This window comes from Myotis daubentonii, chromosome 12 (assembly GCF_963259705.1).
Source record: "Myotis daubentonii chromosome 12, mMyoDau2.1, whole genome shotgun sequence".
Lineage (NCBI taxonomy): Eukaryota > Metazoa > Chordata > Mammalia > Chiroptera > Vespertilionidae > Myotis > Myotis daubentonii.
In genome coordinates, this window is record NC_081851.1 from 70442615 (window position 1) to 70468947 (window position 26333).

At 41.7% G+C, this 26333-nt stretch overlaps 1 protein-coding gene across 2 annotated transcripts; it reads right to left on the reverse strand.

Moving 5' to 3' along the window:
* Positions 1-1991: 1991 nt before the first annotated feature.
* UBXN2A (UBX domain protein 2A) lies at positions 1992-24943 on the reverse strand. 2 transcript variants are annotated; one of them, XM_059660447.1, is made up of 8 exons: positions 24721-24940; positions 15082-15133; positions 12121-12259; positions 11360-11466; positions 9992-10129; positions 8044-8202; positions 5575-5813; positions 1992-4062 (listed from the first exon to the last, which is right to left on the reverse strand). In XM_059660447.1, exons 2-7 carry the CDS (start codon positions 15117-15119, stop codon positions 5621-5623), a joined length of 774 nt encoding a protein of 257 aa, XP_059516430.1. In that variant the 5' UTR covers positions 15120-15133; positions 24721-24940; the 3' UTR covers positions 1992-4062; positions 5575-5620. The 2 variants fall into 2 exon arrangements, with proteins under 2 accessions (XP_059516430.1, XP_059516431.1); XM_059660448.1 differs by lacking the exon at positions 9992-10129 and having other exon boundaries at positions 1992-5813; positions 24721-24943.
* Between the last annotated feature and the right edge of the window lie 1390 nt (positions 24944-26333).

Sequence of the window (26333 nt, forward strand, 5' to 3'; positions counted from 1 at the left end):
TCCAGAATAGGCCAATCTATACATAGATTGTAGATTTGTGTTGCCTAGAACTGAGGGTGGAGAATGAATGCTAATGGGTATGGAGTTTCTTTTAGAAGGGACAGAAACATTCTACAGTTAGATTGAGGGGATGGCTGCGCAGTCCTGTGAACATACGAAACACTTGGATTGGGTGAATTGTAAGGTATGTGAATTACATCCCAATAAAGCTGGCTTTGTTTTTTGAAAGGGCAGGAATGTGCTTCTTCCTACTGAATGAAATGCAGATGTGATCTTGGGACCTTGAGTTACATTCCGAGACTGGCAGATTAAGGAGTCTATCCTATGATTCTAAAGTATACACTACTTAGTCTAAAGCAAGTCATTTGGCCCTAACCGGTTTGGCTCAGTGGATAGAGCATTGGCCTGAGGACTGAAGGGTCCCAGGTTCGATTCTGGTCAAGGTCATGTACCTTGGTTGCGGGCACATCCCCAGTAGGGGCTATGCAGGAGGCAGCTGATCGATGTTTCTCTCTCATCGATGTTTCTAACTCTCTATCCCTTTCCCTTCCTCTCTGTAAAAAAATCAATAAAATATATTTTTAAAAAATCAATAAAATGTATTAAAAAAAATAAAGCAAGTCATTCATTACATTTTCTACACCTCAACTTTGACGTGGATAAGAAACAAACTTCCTTCTCCTTTTTTTTTTTTTTTGCACAAAAATATAATTAACATAAAAGGCATTTGGCCCGGCTGGCATGGCTCAGTGGTTGTTTACCTATGAGCCAGGAGGGCACAATTTGATTGCCGGTCAGGGCACATGCCTGAATTGCGGGCTCGATCCCCAGTGTGGGGTGTGCAGGAGGCAGCGGACCAGTGATTCTCTCTCATCATTGATGTTTCTCTCTCCCTCTCCCTCACCCTTCCGTTCTGAAATCAATATATATATATATATATATATATATATATATATATATATATATATATATATGCCATATATATATGGCATTTGTTCCTAACAGCTATTCTTCTACTTAATGGTATATTCCTAATGCAGTTTTCAGTTAAATGCAAATATGTTAGATTTCAATAAATTGCTATGTTAGATAACAAATATGTTAGATAACAATAACCAAAGAGCCTGCTTTTTAATTGCAACAAAATTAAAGATTGATACACTTAAAAATGTTCGAAAGGATGCACACCAAAATGTTATCCATGGTTATCTTTGAGTGGTGGAGTAACAGGTGTGAAAGAAAGAAGCCACATGCTAACCTGACAGGCTCAGGGAAGGCCTGCATGGCAGTCTTGCAAAGTCAGAGACCTAAAGTAACCACAAAGGATGGTCTGAAATTAAACTTTAACTAAAAGCAGTTATGGTGGGCAGTTACATCCTTGGCTGGTATCTTCACTGACAAGGTCAACCTTTACCTTAACTGAGCCTGTCTTTTTGCATTTATAATAACAGACCCTTGAAATGTCTGGGTAACCTGTAACTTCCCCTTTTCTGGAACCCTTGGGGGCACAACCTAATGTGCCAGGACAGATACCACAAATTCCTTCATTATTATCATGTTAATTGTTCCTGCACCCACCTAAGTATGTGTCCATCATTTTACTTTATATCCAATCCCAGGGGTTTCCCCACTTTGCTTTCTCCTGCCTCTAGTCTATCACCAATGGATTTCATGTAACCCACCTACGTCCCTTCCTTTGATTGTAATGTATAAATACAGATGTAACCCACCATTCTCCGGAGCATTATCTCAACTCGTTGAGGTTCTGCTTCCCGGCATATGTCTACAGTTTGGCTCAAATAAACTCACAAAAATTCTTTACAGGTTTGAATGTTTTTATGGTAACACAGGTGACTTAAAGATCATTTAAGAATATCTGCATCTGATAATTTTCTATAATTTATATGAATTATCTGGGCAAAAATACATTTAAAGCAAACAACAAAAGTCAAATATTTGTCTACTGAGTAAACCACTGCCATTTGAAGATGTACTAGGCTGAACTAGTTTTTAATTAAATGGTTTGTCGTTAGAGAAAGAACAAAGAAGCAAATCCTACCAAGGAGTCCTCATGCTAGTTCAACTCAGGTCACAAGGATGGTTTAAAAAACAAACACAAACACTGAGTCAGTATAGAAAATATCACACTTTAACATTTCTGAGTATTAAGTGAAAGTAACACTGGTTAAAGTACCTGGCAAACAGAAGGCAACTAATAAATATTTGTAGATTCTCAAAGTGAATGAATTTGCCAAATAAAAATGACAAATGCACCTACATGTAACCACTTTATAACAAACAAGTATGCATTATTTCACAGATCCTTTTAACAAATAGTATTCCACCCTTAAGACAACAGTTTGTTAGCCTGTAGCAAAAGGTTGCTTTCAAAGTACTTTAAGGCACTAAAATAGATGCATACATACCATATTTTCAACACAATGAAACATAATAAAAAGTATTCTGAAGGAGAGAAGTATATAAAATAAGATCACTGTTATAACCTGGAAAATGCATAGTAATTTAACCAGTAAATTAGAATCTGCAAAATTAGAAATGTACTTCTATATACTAACCCTAACAATGATTTTTCAAGAAACTGACAATAGTTTTGAAATGACTTTAGGTCAAATTATATTCCACACCTAATATGCTTAATTGCCAGGTTGCCTTCCCTTAATAAATTCAGCTTATGTTTTCTAAAATCAACATGTTTTGAATATTCTACACATTTAATTAACAACTTTAGAACGTGAAACTTTCAGGTAAAAAGCTTTATCAGATGATTCTCATTTTAGAAAACCTCTGAGAATATTATCCACATTAGTGAAAGTTTTCACAGTTACAGAACGAAGGTTACTGCTGGTGATGGGTCTTTCCCTATAGAAACTTCCCACTGGGGTGTATTCTACATGGACACACAAGAAAACCTCCTGTGTGTCTCCTGGTTAAAGAATTATAAATGGGAACATCCACGAAGGAGGCTTTTCTATAGGTTCAAGACAAATATTTCCAAGAGGCCCCTTTATAGTAATATATGGAGAATCACATAATGACTATAATTATGCAAGTAAAAATTATAAAATGCTTCATGATAGACCTATATGAAACATTTCCTTACATATTCTTGAAAATGTTAATAACCACCTTATGTTATTTTATATCTGAAAGAGAAGTTCATTGATTTTACTGTCCCCTCATTATTGTAAAGAATGCCATTGTTTCACTAGAGGGCTCTGCCACAGCTGTAAACATGACTGACAATGTTTATTTTCTATTATATACCTGTTCATTTCTGAGAGTAAATAACAAAAAGAGAAGGTTTTCCTTTGTCCTCCCTCCCTTCCTAGTAAAAAGGTCTCTAAAAGAAAGCATTCTTCAAATGTTCCTCCAAGAGAAGATAGAGCTTATGAAACGGGCCATCTAGTTATACGGGTACTTCCCTTTCGTTATTCCTGAGCCTTTGATAAAAACCTCATTTACATGTTCCAGCCTAATCTCAGCTGTGCTCATGGAAGACGAAGTATAGGTTTATGGCATGGTTAGTTCAGAGTTAAAGGGGAACAGTCTCAGAACAAACTGTGGGGAACAGAGATAAAACTAAGAGGACCCCCCATTTCAGTGGAGGGTCTTCCACTGTCCATGGTGCACACAAGGCTTTATTTTCTTAAGGGGAAGCTTCGGTGCAGGATTTGCTGCCATTACCTACCTAAGAATCAAATGCGATAAAAAATGCAGAGATCTGGGACTCTCCCCAGATACGGTGAATCAGGATGTGCGTGCTGAGGGGCAGCAATAGGCCTTTTGAAAAGCTTCCCGAGTGATCCTTACACTAGGGCTTGAGAATCAGGGCAAATCATTGCTTTATCAGAATGGCTTTCAGGTCCACAAGGTCAAAACTACTTTCCTGATCACACTGAGACGTTATTTGTTTTGTTCACTTTCTCATGAATGTGCAGTAGCATTTACTGGAGGCCACACGATGTGCGATAGCACAACAGATTGAACGTGGAAGCAGACAGGAGATGCCATCTGTCTCTTTAAGGCAGGCAGGAAAGACATCTGCAAAAAATGGGATACACTGCCACTTTTCTCACGAAATCTTATTTTTAATGTTTTGGAAAATAGACATTTTTCATAAAAGTGTTTATATTTACACGTGTATTATTTTTAAATGAATAAATATGTGTAACTCTTAAATTTTTAACAGATTTATAACCCACACAAACAACAGGTCTGGAGACCAAACAGTTTAAGACCTGCTCCTCCCAGCAGACGTCCAATGCCCTGTGAATAGTACTGCTGACGGGTATGGCTGCTTAGTTCCTTGGCACACTCAGTGTATATCTCACTTTAAATATGATTCAACAGATCATTTGCAAAAAGGCTTCCTAAACTTATTTTTGGACAAGGGGATGCAATCGGACAGTGACTATCGAAGTCTAACTGGTTGTAAAGTCTAAGAAACAAAGCAAGTCTCCCTTGGTGACATCAGGATGTAATAAATAACCCTTGAATGTATACACAGGTTGACTCTAACATATGGAATAGAAAACCATACATGACATAAGGCATTTAAAAAATGTTAATTAGCAGTGTGACAAACACAACATGAGATTCTAAGTAAGCAGTCTCAAATGAATGACATACTGCGAATGTTAGCTAAGAACAAGTCCCTAATTTTTGAAAGAAAATAAAATAGGGGGTGAACTGAGGTTCCTGGAGAGAACATTGTTTTTTAAAAAATTATACTTTCGCCTGGCTGGCCTGGCTTAGTGGTTGAGCATTGACCTGTGAACCAGGAGGTCACAGTTCGATTCCTGGTCAGGGCACATGCCCAGGTTGTGGGCTTGATCCCCAGAAGGGAGCCTGCAGGAGGCAGCCAATCAATGATTATCTCTCATCATTGATGTTTCTAACTCTCTGAAATCAATAAATATATATTTAAAAAAATTATACTTCTCAAAAATGTAGAAATGTGAGTAGACAGATTAATACTGACATTATACTAAGCTACAGAATTTTATTCTTACCTGAAAATACTAGATACTATTGCCAACTTAGTGTTTGAGTGTACCTTGCCTTAGAGAATGCAGACTGAGAACACTTCGAGATTTAGGCATGGCTGTGGTGGAAGCAGTTCCTTCCAGCATTCTGATTGTATCTCAGGTATAAAATAAGGACACTGATGCTTTTAACCTGCCATGTATAACTTTTAATGTATTGCTATTTAAAAATTCTGAGCCAAGCTAACATTTGAGTAAATCACTGCTGTTTTGGAATGATGTTTAAATGGGTGATGCTGTGAACATGTTTGCTAATTTATACCACATTAAGATACTAAATGATACAGTCCTTTAATCTGTCTTATGTTGAATCACTGGTTTTTGAAAAGAAGTATATTTTTCTGAGTAGCCTTTGGGAGACAGTGCACTGAATACAGTTTCGTCGTAGCTTCCTCTCCTAACTTGTACTTACTCGTCTTCCCATCTGGAGGGAGTTAAATAGGTCTCAAACCAAAAGTTCAGTAAACCTGACTTCCCCCCATTTCGGTTTGCATGTTCACTTACGAACCGTCACTTCTCTGCAAACTTTCCACTTAGTGTGTCAAAAGTCGATGTTATGAAAGTCCTCTAAAAGGCTCTGTGGTTTTGTGGAGTCTCTGGATGACGACGGCGTTCTGTAAGTCTGCTTCTTCCAGCGTGAGAGCTTCATCTAGCAGCCTGAGGTACGGGAGAGCCGTGGCCAGGGAAAAGGGAGGACTTCTCTGAGATCCTTGGTACTTTTCAATGAAGTCTTTGATGTGGCTTATCCTGTAAAATGGCACCAACTATTAATGCAATTTTATGAAAATTTGAACGAGCCAATTTAAAGTAGTAACGTGTGAAGATATCTGGCTGTGTGAACACATAGAACATTCAAATTATAATGCTAGAGCTGTTCACTGGGGCCATCTTTTGAAGGTGGACCCTTGGGGACAGTAGGAAATTATTACTATTCACCATCTTAGATGTGGCAAGGGTATTATGGTTACATTTTTTTAAACTATGGTTACATTTTTAAAAATATATTTTATTGATTTTTTACAGAGAGGAAGGGAGAGGGATAGAGAGCTAGAAACATCAATGAGAGAGAAACATTGATCAGCTGCCTCCTGCACACCCCCCACTGGGGATGTGCCCGCAACCAAGGTACATGCCCTTGATCGGAATCAAACCCGGGACCTTCAGTCCTCAGGCCGACGCTCTATCCACTGAGCCAAACCAGTCAGGGCTATGGTTACATTTTTAAAGAGTACTTATCTATTGGCGATACATACTGAAGTATTTACATATGAAACTATATGAAGTCTGGGGTTTGCTTAGAAATAGTTCAGTGGAAACTAAATGATAGGTCATTATGTTCTCTTTGCTTTTGTGTATATCTCTAAGTTTCTATAATAGAAAGTTGACATATCTACATACCTAGCTCTGAATGGATCAGACAGACAGACAGACAGACATAGGTTTCTTTTAAATACCAGGTCATGCTGTGCTTCAAATCCAATTAGGAAAATCCTTCACTCAGTGCAGGGAGAATTTACGTTAGAATAATGAACACAAAGTAAAATAATAATTGCAACCTTGAGGGCAGCTCAAAGTTATGTTCACCTACGCACGTGTGTGTATTTAGAGAGGGAGAGCGCATATGCAGTTCATCAAAACTAAGATGCCATTGATTTCAAAACACATCATTTTATGTGTTACTAAAAAAAATAGAAAATCCAGATTGTGACAAAATGTTTTCTTAACACTTAGAATTCTTTTTAATATTTATTGAAAGAGCGCTTTTAACTTAATTTCATACAAATCACTCATGTGCTTCCATAAGTACAATGAAATGGTAGGGTCATTCCTAATGAACACTAGTCACACCCGGATCCTGGACATGTTTCTCCACGTAATAGCCACCCTCGAAATCACCCCGTGTGTTGGTGACACAGAATGTATTTTAAGAAGTGCTCTGCCACTGTCTCTGGGGTGCTTCTTGTTCGTCTGATATTTGTGTTGCACGCTTTGAGGACGATACTAAGGCAAAGACAATTGTGACAGGATTGCCATGTGGCCAGCAATGGATGCATCCCCATTTCAGAGGCGCTAAGCGTAAAAAAATGCGCAACTCAGAGTTAATGAAATATGGCACATTGCGAAAGACAAAATTCTCCCAATCAATTCACTAAAATTCAAAAATGCCACTCTGTTAAACCTGTGCAGGTTACCAAAAAAGTCCAGGATGTGGTCCTTGTATTTATTTGGATATCAAATATTAGATAATTAATGGCTAAAGCTTATGGCAAACAATATAACTATAAAAAGGAAGAAAAACAGTAAAGATGAAAGGAACTCGCCCTCGCCTGATTGACTCAGTGGACAGAGCATTGATGTGTGGACTGAAGGGTCCCAGGTTCGATTTTGGTTAAGGGCACATGCCCAGGTTGTGGGCTTAATCCCCAGTAAGGGGTGTGTAGGAGGCAGCCAATCAATGCTCCTCTCTCATCATTGATGTTTCTATCTCTCTTTCCCACTCTCTTCCTCTCTGAAATCAATAAACATATATATTTTTTTAAAAAAGATTAAAGAAACTGTGCAGTAAAATTAACAAATATAGCCCTAGCTAGTGTGGCTCAATGGATGGAGCATCAGCCTGCGGACCGAAGGGTCCCAGGTTCAATTCCGGTCAAGAGACGTGCCCTGGTTGCAGGCTCCTCCCTGGTTGGGGCTCATGCAGGAGGCAACCAATCAATGTGTTTCTCTCACATCAATGTTTCTCTCTGTCTTCCCCTCTCTCTTCCACTCTCTCTAAAGGTCAATGGAATTTCTAAAAATCAATGGAAAAATATCCTCGGGTGAGGATTAAAAAACAAAACAAAAAACAAATGTATACTGTGATCTCTATAATCACACTAAGATAATAAAGAAATGCAACTCTTGATTGAAGTTAATAGAAGAGATAAAAATTAAAATTAGGAAAAAAATCAGACAAATAATGAAATGAAAGACTCACCTATGAGACATGTTAAATTTCTGAACAATCCTTTTCCCACTGGCTAACCAGATCTGTATGTTAGTGATGGGTTCCAGGTTGCTTAGTGGGACAGTAGACAAATTATTTTTCTTCTCAACTTCAATACTTTTTGTTTTAGAAATAATTTTTGGTGTGGCACTAAAAAAATCCAGACAACAAAGTCAGATGCATATATATGTCATTCATTTTTACCAAATGCATACTATTATTCTGTTAAAAAGTAGATCCAATGGTATAAAAATGTATTTTCTGAAAATCACATCTGGATATTTTTTATATGTATGCATGAATGTGTATACACCTTACCAATCTTGATAATTAACATATGAGAAATCATCAAAATAAAAGTGATCCCACATCTAACCTCTTTGCATATTCTGCTATAAGGCATAGATATAAAGACTGCAGCCCATAGAGCATTGGCCTGTGGACCAAAGGGTCCAGGGTTCAATTCCAGTCAAGAGCACGTACCTTGGTTGCAGGCTCCTCACCAGCCTGGACCCTAGTTGGGGTTTGTGCAGGAGGCAACCAATCACAGATGTTTCTCTGTCTTTCCCTCTCTCTTCCACTCTCCCTAAAAAAATCAATGGAAAATATCCTCGGGTGAGGATAAAATAAAAAGACTAAAAAATCTGAAAATAATTAAAGGTGTGTGTTTTTTTAATTGATTTCAGAGAGAGGAAGGGAGAGGGAAAGTTAGAAACATCAATGATGAGAAAGAATCGCTGATTGGCTGCCTCTTGCATGCCCCCTACTGGGGATTGAGCCTGCAATCTGGGCATGTGATCTGACCAGGAATAGAACCCTGAGCTCCTGGTTGATGGGTTGACACTCAACCACTGTGCCACACCAACTGGGCATAATTAAAGGTTTTGATACTATAAACATCTGGAAGAAAATAACTAACACTGCATCTTTTTATATATTTATTACTTGATGTAATAAAGCTTATTTTCTTATTTAATTTTTTTCAAATATATTTTTATTGATTTCAGATAGGAAGGGAGAGGGAGAGAGAGATAGAAACATCAATGATGAGAGAGAATCATTGATTGGCTGCCTCCCGCATGCCCCTTACTGGGGATCGAGCCCGAAACTGGGCATGTGCCCTTGACCAGAATCGAACTCAGGACCCTTCAGTCTGCAGGCCGATGCTCTATCTCTAAGCCAAACCGGCTAGGACATAAAGCTTATTTTCATTAACAACAACAACAAATAAAGGTTTTAATACTGCTAACTTTATCAGACATTTTTCATTTTTATTACCTCAAAATTCAGATATTGATTACAGTACAATGTTGAAAGCAGTGGTATGTGTAAAATGGAACCCTATACTCAAAAGCTAGTGTTTGCACGCTAACTTTAATGGCAAAGCTCAGGTGGTGAGTGTAAGGGAGAAAAGAAACGACTCATCCATCCAATTTTGCCTAATGTCCTCAATAAGCCATGCCCTTTTGATTTGATGAAACCAAACAAGCCTCCAAGATTTTTTTACTGTAGTGCCAGCATATGCTAATTCACACGAAGGTAAATATGACTTAGAGGAGTCCTCACAAAAGCTAACATTAAAAATTTCATTTGCACTAGGTGAAGTGGCTCAGTTGGTTGAGCATTGTCCTGTTCACCGAAAGGTTGCTAGTTCGATTCCCATTCAGGGCATATACCTGGGTTGTGGGTCTGATGCCCAATCGGGGAGCATACAGAAGCAGTTGATCAATGTTTCTATATTTCTCACATTGATGTCTCTCTCTCTCTCTCTCTTCCTCCCCCGCCCCCCCCCGCCCCCCGCATGTCCTTGGGTGAGGATTAATAAAAAGTTCCATTTGTAATGGGAGAAATGAGAAGCTCCATATCTGTGGTCTCCCTGGTAAAAGAATGATGGGCTGAATGTTAGTCCAGCCTCTGCTACAATCATGAGCCCACTCACCTTCCCAGTCGGTGGCCCTGTCCTGAGAAGGGCTGGAATACAGGCTTCGTTGCCACACACACTTCATGTTTCTTATCTTCAACTTTAACATCCACCTCCTCCTTATCAAATGTTCCCTGTAATTCCAAAGGCAATTCCCTGGGAAGGGAAAGAAACAAAGTGCCCACACTCACCATGTGCATTTTCTTTTACTGAAAAATATACTCTCCATGCAAAAGGAATTGAAAAATATCCTATCTACACTAATAAAAGAGAAAAATGGTAATTGGCGTATGACGATACCCTTTTCATTGGCTAATCAGGGCTATATGCAAATTAACTGCCAACTAAGATTGGCAGTTAACTGCCAACAAGATGGCGGTTAATTTGCATATGTAGGCACAATGCAGGGAGGCGAGAGGGAAAGCAGGAAGAAGCCCCCTGCCACTAACAGTGATCAGAAACCCAGGGGGGAGCTAAGAGCTGGGGGGCAGGGCAAAGGCGGCCCTGGGGCCGCCTTTGCCCTGCCCCCCAGCCATGATCGGAGAATCAGGCGCCTTTTCTGCCCTGGCCAGTGATAGCAGGAAGTAGGGGTGGAGCCAGCGATGGGAGCTGGGCATGGTCGAAACTGGCAGTCCCAGGAGCTAGGGGCCCCTTGCCTGGGCTAAAGCGGAGCCCACGATCGCGGGGCCGCTGCAGCTGCGGGTCCCTGCTGCCCGAGCCAGACGCCTCAGCCAGAGGCATCCGGCAGGGGCAGGGGCGGAGCCCGTGTGATCGTGGTGCCCCCCACTGCCACTGCAGGTCCCCGCTGCCCAGGCCAGACGCCTAGGCCAGAGGCATCAGGCCTGGGCTGGGGGCAGAACCAGTGATGGGGGGAAATGAGAGTCCCCTGCCCAGGCCTGACGCCTCTGTCAGAGGCGTCAGGCCTGGGCCAGGGGCCGATCCTGCGATTGGAGGGTGATGGGGGTCAACGCCTGAGGGTTCCCAGTATGTGAGAGGGGGCAGGCTGGGCTGAGGGGCACTCCCCCCCGCCCCACACCCAGTGCACGAATTTCGTGCACCGGGCCCCTAGTATGGTAATAAAGGCCTAATATGCTAAGTGTCTGGTCATCTGGTCAACCTTTCAACCAATTAAAGCGTAATATGCAAATGATATGGTAAGGCCGCTCGACTGCTCGCTATGATGTGCACTGACCACCTGATCAAAATTCGAACGCCTCCACTTCCTTCAAAATTATAGCTGTGGCTCTCTTAAGAAAACCCATCCTATGAAAATACGAATTTCTAAAAGTACCTGTGAATGTGTAGGGATGTGTAAACAGCCATTAAAAACCATTCTTCCAAATGAAACATGCCTAAACTATCCTGCTATTTACCAAGGTTGCTTACCCCTTTTTGATGGAATTCAGAAACTGCTGACTTGCACCGTCTGAATAACTTCTGAAATCATCATTGACCGTGAATCCATTTTTCCATAATTTTATATTTATATCTACCTGCAAAGCAGTAAGAAACAAATGCATCATGTTAACTAAAAAATATACTTCTGTATATTATAAAATGTCTGTGTACTTTGCATTATAATATTAATAAGACGTGCACTGAAGGGTTGGGATTTAATAAAATTTATCATTTTTACTACTTCATCAAGAACATTTTTAATCGAAACTAGTGTTTATTTTATCCCTGCAAGTGCAAGCAAAGACGACAGTAATTACTAGTACAGTTTGGTGCCACGGCCTTGACTCCTTCTAAGGTGCCAGCCGCTTTATCACCCACCATCGATTTTGCAGGATCAGTGCAAGGTTAACACAATGACCAGGTAAATAACATCTCACTATTATTATTAAACAGTTTTGATCTCGTGGACCCTCTAAAACAGCGGTTCTCAACCTGTGGGTCGCGACCCCTTTGGCGATTGAACGGCCCTTTCACAGGGGTCGCCTAAGACCATCCTGCATATCAGATATTTACATGACGATTCATAACAGTAGCAACATGACAGTGATGAAGTAGCAACGAAAATAATTTTATGGTTGGGTCACAACATGAGGAACTGTAGTTAAAGGGCCAGAAGGTTGAGAACCACCGCTCAAAAAGGTCCATATTTGGAGAAACAGTGGAGGAGAAAAAAAGTCATAGGCATTTACCTGTTTCTTCTGTTCAGTGGGAGACAAGCATCTGGCACCAACCTTCTGGGCTTCCTCAAAAAGACTGTCGACAAAATACTCACAAGTTGATTGTCGATTATCACTAAGCGGTTGGTTGTCAGATCCTGTTTCACAAACCCTGAATACACAACAAAGAAAAGTGAGCATTACTAACGACCAGTTCTCTAAAAATTCACATACGTTATTCTAGTTAAGGGATCCTGACCTGAGATGCCACTTCCAAGTCCGCAGTCTAGACCCTCTTCTCAGTTAACAGACATTTGACCTTGGGAAGTCATTAACCCTTTGGGTCCAGAGCAGGGTTTTCTCAAGTTGAGTCTATTGACATTTGGGGAGAGATAATTCTTTTGTTGTGCAGGCTGTCCTAAGTATTCTAGGATGTTTACCATCATCTGTGACATTGACCATTCGATGTCAGTAGCATGCATACTTTCCCACCCCCAAAGTGTTATGACAACCAAAAACATCTGTGGGGTGGGAGTTGGGGGATAAATTTCACCAGGATGATGCTCTAACCAACTGACCTACCCAGGCAGGGCATTAACTTACCAGCTTTCAAATATGCAATACAGTATTAGTAACTATCGTCACTAATTAGTAACTATAGTCACTATAGTACATTACACCCCTATGACTTCTTTATTTTATACCTGGAAATATGTACCTTTTGAACCCCTTCACCCATTTTGCTCACTTCCATATACTGGATTTCATTCTATATTTATATTATATAGGAAATATTACCAAAGGTTCATTTGATAGAAAATATATTCCTGGCAGATCTTTTTAGAATTCATATATTAGATTCATAAATGTTCTGAGATATATCTCCTCAGATTCAGTAAGTAATCAACACTTTTTATAGCTCTTAGACTGTGCCAGGAACTATAGGTACCTTTATCCCATTTTATAGATAAGAAAAATGAGTCAGAGAGAGGTTAACTTATATGTCGGAGGTTACACAACTAGTAAGTGGCAGAAACAGAATGTTAATGTCTTCCAAGTCTATGCTACTAACCATGGTATGCTATAAAGCCTCTCTCTCTCTCTTAAATACATTTCTATTGATTTCAGAGAGGAAGGGAGAGGGAGAGATAGAAACATCAATGATGAGAGAGAATCATTGATCGGCCGTCTCCTGGATGCCCCCTACTGAGGATCGAGCCTGCAACCTGGGCACGTGCCCTTGACTAGAATCGAACGTGGGACCTTTCAGTCCGCAGGCCAACGCTCTATCCACCGAGCCAAACCAGCTAGGGCTCTGTATCTACTCTTAAGACACTTCATATTATCATAAAGTATTAATTATGCCTTTCCAAGGCAACAATATGATACTTCCTATTAAAAAATAATCACACCCTAAGATGATTTCTCACAATACTAATGCAGTAAATATTGTGAATGTGGTAAAAATCACTGAATTGAATACTTTAAATGCATAAATCATATGGTATGTGAATTAGGTCTCAATAAAGTGTTAAAAAAAAAAAAAAGTCCCAAGCTAATCTTACTCTTTTAAATCGTTCCATCATTGTATGTCTGTATAGAAAAGAGTTAACACAGTGGGCCTGACTGCTATCCTTCGAAAGGCCTGCTTGCTTTCCGCTGGAGAGTCTGAAATCTGAGTAGGTGACGAGCCCCCAATAAAAAGCCTAGGCTCATTTCCAATGACCTTTCTTGGTAGATATCATTTCACATGGGCTGTCATAACTTATCACGGGGAGAATTAAGTTCGTCCCAGGTGACCCCACAGGCGAGGACTCTTGGAAGCCTGTGCCTGGTTTCCCCTGGACTTCGCCCCATGTGCTCTCTCCCCTTTGCTGATTTTGCTTTTTACCCGTCCATTGTAATAAATCATAGTACGATTACAAACCTGGGGGTGGTCTTAGAGACCCCTGACACAATCTTAAAATTATATAGTTAGTATCAAATATAAATAAAACAGTAAACACTCTAGTCAAAAATAACAAATGTTTGTTTGGTACAGAAGCATTTTCAAAATATTTGTAAGTGTGAAATAAATACTTGTCTGTCTCAAATGAACTACGGATGAAAGAAATGCACCTCAAGGATTTAAAACAAAGAGCGTAATACAAGATATATTTCACCTCCGTAAATGAGAATAAAATATTCTATATTAACAGCCATACATTTTGCATTTACCATTTATTGCATGCCTTCTATATGCTAATACTATGCTAAGTGCTTTATATAAGCTATCGAATTATCCCCCAAATCTTTCAGGTACCTAGGTGTAGCCCCAGTTCATATATTTTTGTAAAAATTTATTTTTTTATTGTTGACAGTATTACAGATGTCCCCCATTCCTCCCCACTCTGCTTTCCTCCACCCAGCCCCTACCCCACCCCAGGCCTTCACCACACTATTGTCTCTGTCCATGGACTATACAGATGAGATATTGAAGCTCAAATAATCTATCTACATTGCCCACAGGCCAGAGAAGTAGTATAAGAAAGAGATGGATTCAAACCTAGGTTTATCTGACTCCAAAGCCATTATGTTTCCACTGTGACTCTATCACAAGAGGCTAACGAAGCAAAGTTACTGGCATTTCTCACTTATATGACAGAAGTAATATGCAAAGAGAAAATTTTAACTTTTATTTTTCTACCAAAGAAGAATGTGCTTATTTCACTTAAATTCTTAAAAATACTTGTTGGCAATTGTCGCATAAATTGTCCTAACCATTTTTTTTTTTAATTAGTAACAAGAAGATCTAGTGACTTCACTAAAATCCATTCAATGCAGTGATGGTGAAAAAAAAAAAGTTACTTTAAAATATACTACTATTAGGTATATTTAACTGAGATAATCATAATGAACACTTACAATCACAGTCAGTGAAATGCAGTAAAAATAGAAAAAGACACTAACAAAGGCATTACTAACAAAGAAACTTCACAGATCGAATTAACTTACCATTCTTTTATACTTTCAAGATTATCTACTTCTTTCATTCTCTTCTGCCTTACTGTAAAGGTAAAAGGAAACAAAAGTTAAAGTTACGAGTTTAGCATTTTAAATAAATTACTTCATAGCATTTTAAATTGCATGCACTCATACTCTCCACATGTTATTATGTGTCCCAAAGTAACACTGAAAGGGTCATAAGAACAAGTGACCAAACTCAAAGCTCTCACTAGGATACACAGTAAAATTATTATGTTTTAAATTACTTGAAACAATTCCTGTGTGATATTGCTACCTACTTGATAGTCAATTCAGTTAATGTGTTTCTTAAGTGTGTAAAATATTTATATAGTTCCATATAAATATTGTTCCAGAGAAATCCAGCTTTCATCCTTGCCCCTCCCACCTTGTGCTCTCTTTCCCAGCTTATGGGTAACCTTATTTTCCCCCCTAATATAAACAAATATCTATATTCACGTCCATCTCTTTCTTAGATAGTGTAATAGCACACAAATGAGCTATGTGAAGTCAAACACAGACAATAGTAGTGAACTGCCTGCCTATTGCAAAATTTATGTTGTCAGTTATCAAAATTCAAGTTAGGGAAAATGAAGTCTGTTTTATCTAATCTGGAATGTCTGGTTATTTAACTAAAAAAAAAAAAAACAACACACACACAATCAAATTGATTATAGAAAGAAAAAAGAAATCAATGACTTTTTGATGTTTTATTATTAAGTAAGCTTTAAAAAATACTGGAGTGCAATGCTTTAATAAACCTATATAAGTTAGTTTCAATTCATGCTATGCTTTAAAAAAGTTCATATTAGGGAAAAACGAAATTACAACTTCTATTTATATGTGCTTAAAACAATATAGTTAAGCCTGGCCAGCATGGCTCAGTGGTTGAGCGTTGACCTATGAACCAGGAGGTCAAGGTTCGATTCCTGGTCAGAGCACATGCCTGGGTTGCGTGCTCCATCCCCAGGAGCGGGTGTGTGGGAGGGCCGGTCAATGATTCTCTCTCATCATTAATGTTTCTGTATCTCTCCCTCTCCCTTCCTCTTTGAAATCAATAAAAATACATTTAAAAGAGAAACAATACAGTTAAGAATATGTTATTATTAGGTCATGACAGGTTTTTTATGATATCAAGATCCCTGAGACTACACTACAGATTTAAAACTAAAGAAAAACACTTTACCCAAAGAGGAGACATAATCAAGTTAGATTTCTACAATGCATTAAAAATATTTCAACTCTCAAATAGGCTGTGTCCAATATGTTCCTTAAATTCTCTCTGGAGAGTACATATACAAAAGGCAAATACAGCACTGCTATTTAAAAAATGTAAGTTTTAAGTGTTGGCCGGGTGGCTTAGTTCGGAGGGGGGGAGTGTCGTCCCATACACCGAAAGGGTTCCTGTGTCATTCCTTTTCAGGGCACATACCTAGGTTTCGGGTTTGATCCCTGGTCTGGGTGTGTATGGGAGGCAACCGATCAATGTTTCTCTCTCATATTGATGTTTCTCTCTCCTTCTCCCTTCCTCTCTCTGTAAAAAAAAAAAAAAAAAAGAAAATCAATGGAAAATATCCTTGGGTGAGGATTTTTAAAAATTTTTGTTAATCTTCACCTGAGGATATTTTTCCATTGATTTTTAGAGAGAGTGGAAGAGAGGGAAAGACAGAGAGAAACATCAATGTGAGAGAAACACAAAGATTGGTTTGCCTCCTGCACATGCCCTGACCAGGGCCCAGCCCAGGGAGGAGCCTGCAACCAAGGTACGTGTCCTTGACCAGAATCGAACCCAGGACTCTTTGGTCCCAAGGTCGACGCTTTGACCACTGAGCAAAACAGTCTAGGGCAGGATTTTTTTTGAAAGTAAGTCTTAAGTATATTTATTTATTAAATAATCCTGACTGGAGGATATATTTTTTTTTTCATTGATTTTCAGAGACTGGAAGGGAGGGATGGAGGGGGGAGGAAGAGGGAGGAAAAGAGAAAAAGAGAGAGAAAAAAAGAGAGATTGGTTGCCTCCCAAATGCACCCCAACTGCGGCTGGGGATCAAACCTGCAACCCAAGCACATGCCCTTGACCAGGAATCGAACCCGAGACCCTTTGGTGCACGGGCTGAATCTCTAACCACTGAGAAACACAGGCCAGGGCAATTTTAAGTACATTTAAATAGAAAGCGGACCTCAGTCATAGCCACTGAAGGCCCGCCAGATCCATTCCAAAGCCATGAGAACCAGAAAGAAAATGGGCACTAGAATAATCTACTGGCCCCACTTAAAAGTCTCCAAAGGATCTGGAGGTGACGCTAATCTGGTAACGGGACCCAGGGGCAGCCTTTCACCAGAGAAAATGAGCGTCTGACTGATCTGGGGTCCTGACGTCCATTCCAGTTCTCCAGTTTGCCTCTGCTAATGGAGCTGGGCCATAACCACAGCCAATTTGGCTGGAGCACCAATTCCCATGGAGCCTATGTTTTGCTGGGAATCAGAGTAGAACTGTGGAGTCTGCTCTGGAAAATAGCCTATCTTGAAAATTGTTTTAAATACCTTTATTGTTTTCATTATGACTTGAATGTAAACTGATAGTGACTGTATTGCTTAGCCTTCTTATGAGAAAATTGTGAGCAATTCTGAAACACTAGGCGAAACTGACAGGGAGAAAGAAGGAGGAAATTCTAAGGGGCAGAGGAGTGAGTAGGAGCACGTCTGAGGCCAGGACCCTCAGCAGCATTCCCAGCAATCATTTCAGACTCTAGGTTTTGGCTAGAGGGTAAGGCAGAGTCACTAAAGCCACACTACCCCTTTAAATGCTGGATATATGACTTTGATAAAAAGTTTTAAAAACCAGAAAACAAATTAAAAATATATTCAGAAAACCAGAACTTCATGCTTACTAATGTTTTCTCCTAAGACTTTGTCCTTCAAATCTCATCATTTCTAAAACTATTTAATGGCTTCCCTTTAAAAATTGCTTCCCTTACAAATACACATAAAATAGAGAAAAATATAAACACCCATCCCTACCATTCAGATTCAGAAAAATTTACATTTTGACTTACTTCTTTTTGTTTATTTATTTAATTTTTTTTAAATTGATTTCAGAGAGGAAGGGAGAGAGAGATGGAAACATCAATGATGAGAGAGAATCACTGATCAGTTGCCTCCTGTACGCCCCATACTGGGGATGGAGCCCCATCATATGCTCAGGACCTGGGAACCGAACCATAACTTCCTCGTTCATAGATCGAGGCTCAACCACTGAGCCATGCCAGCTGGGCTCTTTGTGTTTATTTAAGAAATAAAAGATTATAGACACAAGTTGAATACTCTTTAATATTTTAAAATATTTAATAGCACAATATTTAAATAAAATATTTAAAATAAAAATATTTAATACTAAAATATTTACTACATGGTATGTCTTTTTTTCATATATATATTTTATTGATTTTTTACAGAGAGGAAGGGAGAGGGATAGAGAGTTAGAAACATCGATGAGAGAGAAACATCGATCAGCTGCCTCCTGCACACCGCCTACTGGGGATGTGCCTGCAACCAAGGTACATGCCCTTGACCGGAATCGAACCTGGAACCCTTCAGTCCCCAGCCTGATGCTCTATCCAGTGAGCCAAACCAGCTAGGGCGGTATGTCTTTTTTTAAAAAAATATATTTTTATTGATTTCAGAGAGGGAGAGGGAGAGAAAGATAGAAACACCGATGATGAGAAAGAATCATTGATCAGCTACCTTCCTGCATTCCATTTTTTCACTTGACAGTTTTCCAACATTATTTTCAACTACTCTAAAATAACCCCTTAGTTTCGCCAAAACCGGTTTGGCTCAGTGGATAGAGCGTCGGCCTGTGGACTGAAGGGTCCCAGGTTCGATTCCAGTCAAGGGCATGTACCTGGGTTGCGGGCACATCCCCAGTAGGAGATGTGCAGGAGGCAGCTGATCGATGTTTCTCTCTCATCGATGTTTCTAACTCTCTATCTCTCTCCCTTCCTCTCTGTAAAAAATCAATAAAATATAAAAATAAATAAATAAAATAAAATAATCCCTTAGTTTAGATCTGATCCTTGTTGTATCATAAACATAACATAGTCATTCCACTTCTTGGCTCACATTGTAACTATCCTTTAGGCCAGCTGTGGGCAAACTATGGCCCGCAGGCCGGATCCGGCTGGTTTGAAATGAATAAAACTAAAAAAAAAAAAGACCGTACCCTTTTATGTAATGATGTTTACTTTGAATTTATATTAGTTCACACAAACACTCCATCTATGCTTTTGTTCCGGCCCTCCGGTCCAGTTTAAGAACCCATTGTGGCCCTCGAGTCAAAAAGTTTGCCCACCCCTGCTTTAGGAATTGAAATCCTAATTGTCCTTCCAAGCCCCAACCCAAGATCCACTTCTACCATAAAGGTGAAATAATAAACCCCGTTAACACTCCTCTCCTAAAACATCTAGATTTGGGGCATTTAAGTCATATTGGTCTGATCTTGTTTACTATTGTTTCTGTTCTGTCTTTTAATCTCTCTGCTGGATCCAAGATCCCTGAGGTCCGGTATCAGGAGTTACACAGTTCCTGTTTCTCCCACAGCGCACAGAAGTGCAAAGCGGAGAGGTGCCGCCCTGAAGGTGTCGTCCTCTAGCAAATCACTACTACTAGGAACCATTTCATAGTTACAGGCCACTGATAAAGTCTTTTGCTTGTTTTATGACAGCCGAAGAGAATGAGGAGTCCTTGGTTTCGAACGGACCTGTACTAGAACACTGGCTACATACTTTTTGAACCATGTAACATTTATTTGTACCCACTGAGTGAGCTGCCGCAATGATCACAGTCATATAACGCGAGTGAACCTAATGCATGTTCTGTACAGCAGAGAATAAAAAAGCCATCTGGCAAGTTCTGAAGTTTCCAGCATGAAGGGGCCTCAGAATGGACAGATGAACAATTTCTTCATCTTGCTTCAGTTTACTTCTAATTAGTACCACTACCATCTTACATTTGTACTGTATATCACAGTTTACCAAACACCTTCCCAAATATTATCCCACTTAACTCCCAACAACTGCAGTGATAAAATCAGTCAGGAGACAGAGTACACGGAGCTTTTTGGAACATATCCACCAAAAAGAAAATCTAGTCAAAATAGAGTTAGTGCTCTGACCAGTGTGGCTCAGTTGGTTGGAGCGTTGTCCTGTACGCCAAAAGGTTGTGGGTTTGATTCCCGGTCAGGGCACATACCTAGATTTCAGGCTCCATCCCTGGTTAGGGTGCCTAGGGGAGGCAACCGATCAGTGTTTCTCTCTCACACCGATGTTTCTCCCTCTCTCTTTCCCTTCCCCTCTCTCTAAAATCAAAAAACATATCCTCGGGTGAGGATTAAATAAAAAATAAAAAGATTTTGTCTTTTCAATGTATACGTTAGACTTCGAATAGAAAACATTTGCGTATTACCAATTTTATTGATTTTTATAAACAGGTGCCCTGGCTGGTGTGGTTCAGCAGTTAGGCCCTCGCACTGAAGGGTCTCGGGTTTGAGTCCTGGTCAGCTGCATGCGGGAGGCAACCAGTTGATGTGTCTCTTTCAGAAGATCAACGTTTCTCTCTCTCTCCTCTGTCTTTCCCCCTTCTTCCCTCCTTCCTTTCCATTCTCTCGGAAAAGCAATGAAAAAAAAAATATATATCCTCGGGTGAGAATTAACAACAACAACAAAGCAAACATACACACAACAAAAATCAAACCAAACCAGGTAGGTAATACAGGCTATATTTTCGAAAGATAAATATTTGTATCAAGATATTATACCATTGGGTATGCTATCTTTATGTAAAAGCTGAAGCTTCTCCTTAAGGATAAAGCCATTCCTGGAATTAAACACAAGGGAAAAGAAACCCATGGATCACCCTAGCCGGCTGGGCTCAGTGGATAGATAGAGCGTCAGCCTGTGGACTGAAGGGTCCCAGGTTCGATTCCAGCCAGGGGCACATGCCCGGGTTTCGGGCTCGATCCCCCCCAGTGGGGGACATGCAGGAGGCAGCCAATCAATAATTCTCTCTCATCATGGATGTTTCTATCTCTCTAGCTCTCTCCCTTCCTCTCTGAAATCAATAAAAATATATTAAAAAAAAAAAAAAGAAACCCATGGATCACATTTCCATGTGGAGTTCCTTCACTTAGTTCTTCTATGGAATGGAATTACAATTAGGCCTATGAGGGCAAATTATGGTAGCATCAGAATCAGACACTTTAAGACAGTATATTTTATGAATTCTAGTTTACTATTAAATAATAAAAAATGAAACCTTTTGGAAAGTTTCCACTTAACTGCCTGTAATCTGGGCAAAAAAAGAAAGTACATTTGTGTCTTCTCGAAAGAACTGTGAATGCATGAGGTATATGCCCCTAAGGACCGGAGTGATGGTGACCAAAGTAATTTGGGTGAGAAAATCCTGAGGGAAAAGTGGGCAGGGTCACCTTGTCAGCCACCCTCTGACACCTGGGCATTCTCATTCCAGGGTTCCTGAAATGTTATCTGCCTCCTTAAACACAATCTCCTTTAGAAAATCTGCCATGATTTCTCCAAACGGCATGAATATAGATTTACGAACACGCAAGGAGAGACCCGTTGGTAACTGAGAATCTGCCTTCTGTTCACAGCCACAACCGTCCTCTCTAGCTGGTTTCCTCACATCCGCTCATGTCCCCATCCAATCTGATTTCGACACAAATGTCAGGGTGACCTTTCTAAGATACAAATTTAATTGTGGGACGTCCCTCCTTAAAACCCTTCAAAGACCTCCCATTGCTCTTTGAATACGGTCCAAATCCTCTGAATAACATTGCAGGGGAGTTCACTGTATTGTTCTCTCGATACATTTGAGTGCTTTGAAAAGTTCTCCATAAAAGTTTTTTCAAAAAGAAAAAAAAAAATTGGTTGCCAATCCTTAACATTGCTTAAGCAGCCCCACGTGATCTCTCTGGCCCTACCCACACCCCCCTTGCTTTCTACATTCAATCCAACTGCTTCGACCTTCCAGTTCCCCAACTCTTCCCAAGCCTTAGTGGAAGCTATTTCCTATGTCTGGGCCCTTCCTTCTCTCCTTTGGGAGTCACCGTCACCTGTTCCTACTTACCCATACCTCAGCTTGAGGATGACTTTCTCAGGAAAACCTTAACTACTTTTCCTGGCTGAGATAAGTGCCCCCGCAACCCCTTCCTTGCTCTCACAACAGCCTACATTCTTCCTTTTTTTAGCCTCTAAGTTTGCTGGCATTTACTTGTGTGACGATTTGCTTAAATCATCACACCATGACAATGTTTCCCAAATGGCAATGTAAAGTCCTTAAAGGCAAAATCTATAATGGTTGCCATCATATTGTTAACGGAATGGCACGGATGTAACCTGTGAGGTCAGACTTCCGGTTCTTGAGTTTGGCTGAGAAAGAATCTAGAATGTCAGCACAGGTAACCGAAGTGAGCCAGCTGGGCTGCATGGACTCAGTAAAACAAGTTATAGAGGCAAAAGAAGAGCCCTTAAAACTTAGGAGAAAGAAAGCAAGGTGGGGGGGGGGGAGGTGCAGGCGGGTAAGGGAATGAGAGTGAGAGTTCACACTGAAGTCCTTCATCTTGGGGGATTTTATCTGCTTTCCAAAGTTGGGGATTTTAGGAGAAGTCTCAGGGGAGCACCTCAAAAGAATATTCATCAGCTTTCCAGGTGTGTTCTTTCATGGTCGGGGTCTCTGTGATTGGCCGGCACTCGGGTAGGAGGTCATTAGTCATTGCAGCTGGTCCTCATGTCAGCCCTGGCATGGCTTCTTCTGGTTTTGCTTTTTTTTCTGGGCCTGGGGCTAAAACACAGCTGAGGCCTCAGTGTTATCTCTAGTTTGACCAAAACACTGTTTCTGTGGTCAACAGACCCAGGTCTTTGTTCCTACGATGATTTGATACAGGCCAGAAACCACTGCCCTGGAGACCTACTGCTTAAGAGAGTGGTAGTACAAGGGCTTGAACCCGAGTGGCATGAGGCCATTCTCCAGCCCCCTTGTTCTTCCTCTAAGGGCAGCGGTTCTCAACCTGTGGGTCGCGACCCCTTTGGGGGTCGAACGACCCTTTCACAGGGGTCGCCTAAGACCATCGGAAAACACATATATAATTACATATTGTTTTTGTGATGAATCACTGTGCTTTAATTATGTTCAATTTGTAACAATGAAATTGGGGGTCACCACAACATGAGGAACTGTATTAAAGGGTCGTGGCATTAGGAAGGTTGAGAACCACTGCTTTAAGGGGTTCTACCACATGACTAGAGACAGGCCAGAGGAGGAAGGTCAACTTGGGGACAAGTCCCACCCTGCAATACTTGTTTTCCTGGTTGCTAGGCACCCAGGGCTTTCCAACCTGGTGACCTTCTGTACCTGGCCTATGGTTCCTACTCTGCTCATGTCTATCTAACTGCCTACTATATCAAAATCATTAGCATTCAGCACACAGTAGGTACTAAAAAATTTGAACGACAAATTTTTAAGTAATAAACATTAAGTATTAAGTAAGTAACGTATGCATGTAAAGTATTTACCACAGTGCAGGTCTGGAGTCAGTAGCAGTGCCTGTTCACACTGTGTTCTGCCTGTATCATTATTATTTGTGTTTAATCATTTTCTCCAGCCTGCACACAATTCTCACTCATTTTTTGGATTCCACCAGTGCCTAGCATTAACGTTACTGTTTTACATGGATGCTCAGCATTCATTGAATTAAACTGCATTTTAAGTCAATGAGACTTTCAGCATATTTACATAGAAAACACAACACCAGTTTTTAAAGTCTGTCCCATTAAAACGAAACTATAATTTAAAAACTTATAAATACTCCCCAAACATCCTTGAGCCGTGACTATGAAATAAGCAGGTTGGTGTTCATGTCCCTTACAATCACACTTGACAGTTCCGCACTGACATCAATACAGACTACAAGTTTCCCATCTTTATTTTAAACTGATCTCACGTTACCTACGGAGGAACCAACACTGAACACCACACGGAGAAGCAATGAACTGCGAGTCAAAAGGAAAACAGACACACAGGAAAAAAGAAATTAAGTAGGAAAACTGCAAAATAAAGTGCGTTGTGGGAGGCTGGGCATGAAGTTCACTAGGAAATGTCCACCCCGAGCAGACGCGCCTTGGCTTCCTGTGCTGTGCTTCTGCCACGATCGCCTTTGGAAACAGGGGCATTCTGACAGCACAGAACTCGAAGTTTCTGAGCGTCTTCGGAACCAGAAACCCAGCTGATGATGTGCTTTCCCGGAGTTGGCACCCAGGAAGCCAGCAGCCCGCGGCCGAGAGCCGGGCTCACCTGGGCTGGGCTGGGCTGGGCAGGGGTCTCGCCCCGCCGCCGCCCGATGGCGCCCTTTCGTGATCGCAGACGCGGGCTCCGAAACCTAGCGGGAACCCGGCTCCTCGAGACAAAGGCGAGCGCGGCGGCACGGCGGGACCCAACGACCCCCCGCCTCCCCGCACTCCCCACCCCCCCACCGGCAAACGTCGGCCGCAGCCCGGCAGCGAGCGCACCGCCCAGCTCCGCTCCCCGCCGAACGCGCCGCGGCCCCGGGAAACTCACCTCCGGGCGTGGCCGCTGGAGAGGGACCCGCCGCGCTGTCCCCTTCCGGCCTCGTCCTCAATTCGCTCAGCGCCGCGGGCGCCGCCGCCGGACCGGAGCCCCTCGGAACCGGAGCACCGCAGCTCCCAGACCCTCCGGGGCTCGCGGCCGCGCCCCTGGGACCCAGCCCGCCGGCCTCCGCCACCGCCGCGGGCGCGCGCCGTGGCGGCCTCTGCGCAGCCCCGAGAGCGCGCGGGGGCGGGGCTGCCGGCGGCGGCGGCGGCGGCGTCTGGCCTCCGCGTTCCCCGCTCCGGGGCGGCCACCTGCTTCCTGCCGCCGGCCCCGCCGCCAGATGCCTCTTCGCGAGCTAGGTGTGGGCTCACCTGAACCCCGCATCTCCTCCTCGCTGCCCCTCGTCAGCCTTTGGTTGAATGGGGGAGAGGATTCCCTGCATGCTGACCATGTTGAACTTGAACCCGAACCCTGAGATTCCGGAAAGCGACGGTTAAGGCCATCTCTCCACCTCCCTGTGTTCCTGGAAGGGTCTACAGCGGGGAACCACCTTCCTTCCCCAGGTGATTCAGATGAGACTCATGGGTGCCCCTTGTGTGCCCATGACGAGGTCAGCCACAGACCCTTACGATCCCCCTGTTGGCCCCGTACGTGATTAGCTGAGCTGATTGTACTTGCTGACCGATGTGGACAAAATACCAGCTATCCTGACTTGACCAAACTTTTGTTTAGCTTCCCCCGCTTCCTCCAGCCCCCGAAACGTTGACCCACCCTCAACCTGAGCCACCGCTCCGGAAAACAGGCTGACTTCCCTGTAGAACCTTCTCTGAGCTCAGTGCGACCCACTACCATCTCCACAGGTTCAGCCCCCTGCCCCGCAGCCAGTTCTTTCTAGCTTTTGTTCCTAGAAAAGAAATGCCCGCCTGACCTGGGAGACAGGGGCAGATCTTGTGCAGAGTTCCCCTGCAGCCATAGTCACCTCCGCACACCTTACACCCCGCTGCCTCATTCCCTTTCTTCTTGGAATAACATCCTACAGTAAAGTCTCTCTTTACGGAAAGCTGGGTGTTGTTTCTGTTTTGTTTTGACAGTTGAGCATTTCCCCCACAGTAATTGCCCTTCTACCATATTGCCATAGAATTGTCTCTTTTCTCCCCGTTGCAATAATTTTTTTCAAAAGAAGCCTCATTTGCCTAAACCCAGGTTTGTGTTTTACTTGGTAGTTTTTAGTGCCAGGATGCAAATGAGATTGAGCCTTACTATAGACCCCTGCCATCCCCACCCAGGTAAAGGCACCTGGGGAACCTTTCCAACTCGTCTTCTGTTCAGTGATTGGTTCTGGGACCCTGTGGCGAGTTCTACTTTCAAACCAGTGCTCCAGAAATCCTGTCCGCTGAAGCCTGCGCTAAGGAGTCACTTTGATTCCTTCCTGCAGAGGCTTTCTTTGGCTCTTATATGAGGACTCTTTTCTTTTTTTCTCTTTCTGTTTTCTTCCTTCCTTCCATCTTTCCTTCCTCTTTTTTCTTTTTTCTCTTTCCTTCTTTTTCTTTCTTTCTTTCTTTCTTTCTTTCTTTCTTTCTTTCTTTCTTTCTTTCTTTCTTTTTTCTTTGTTTCTTTCTTTC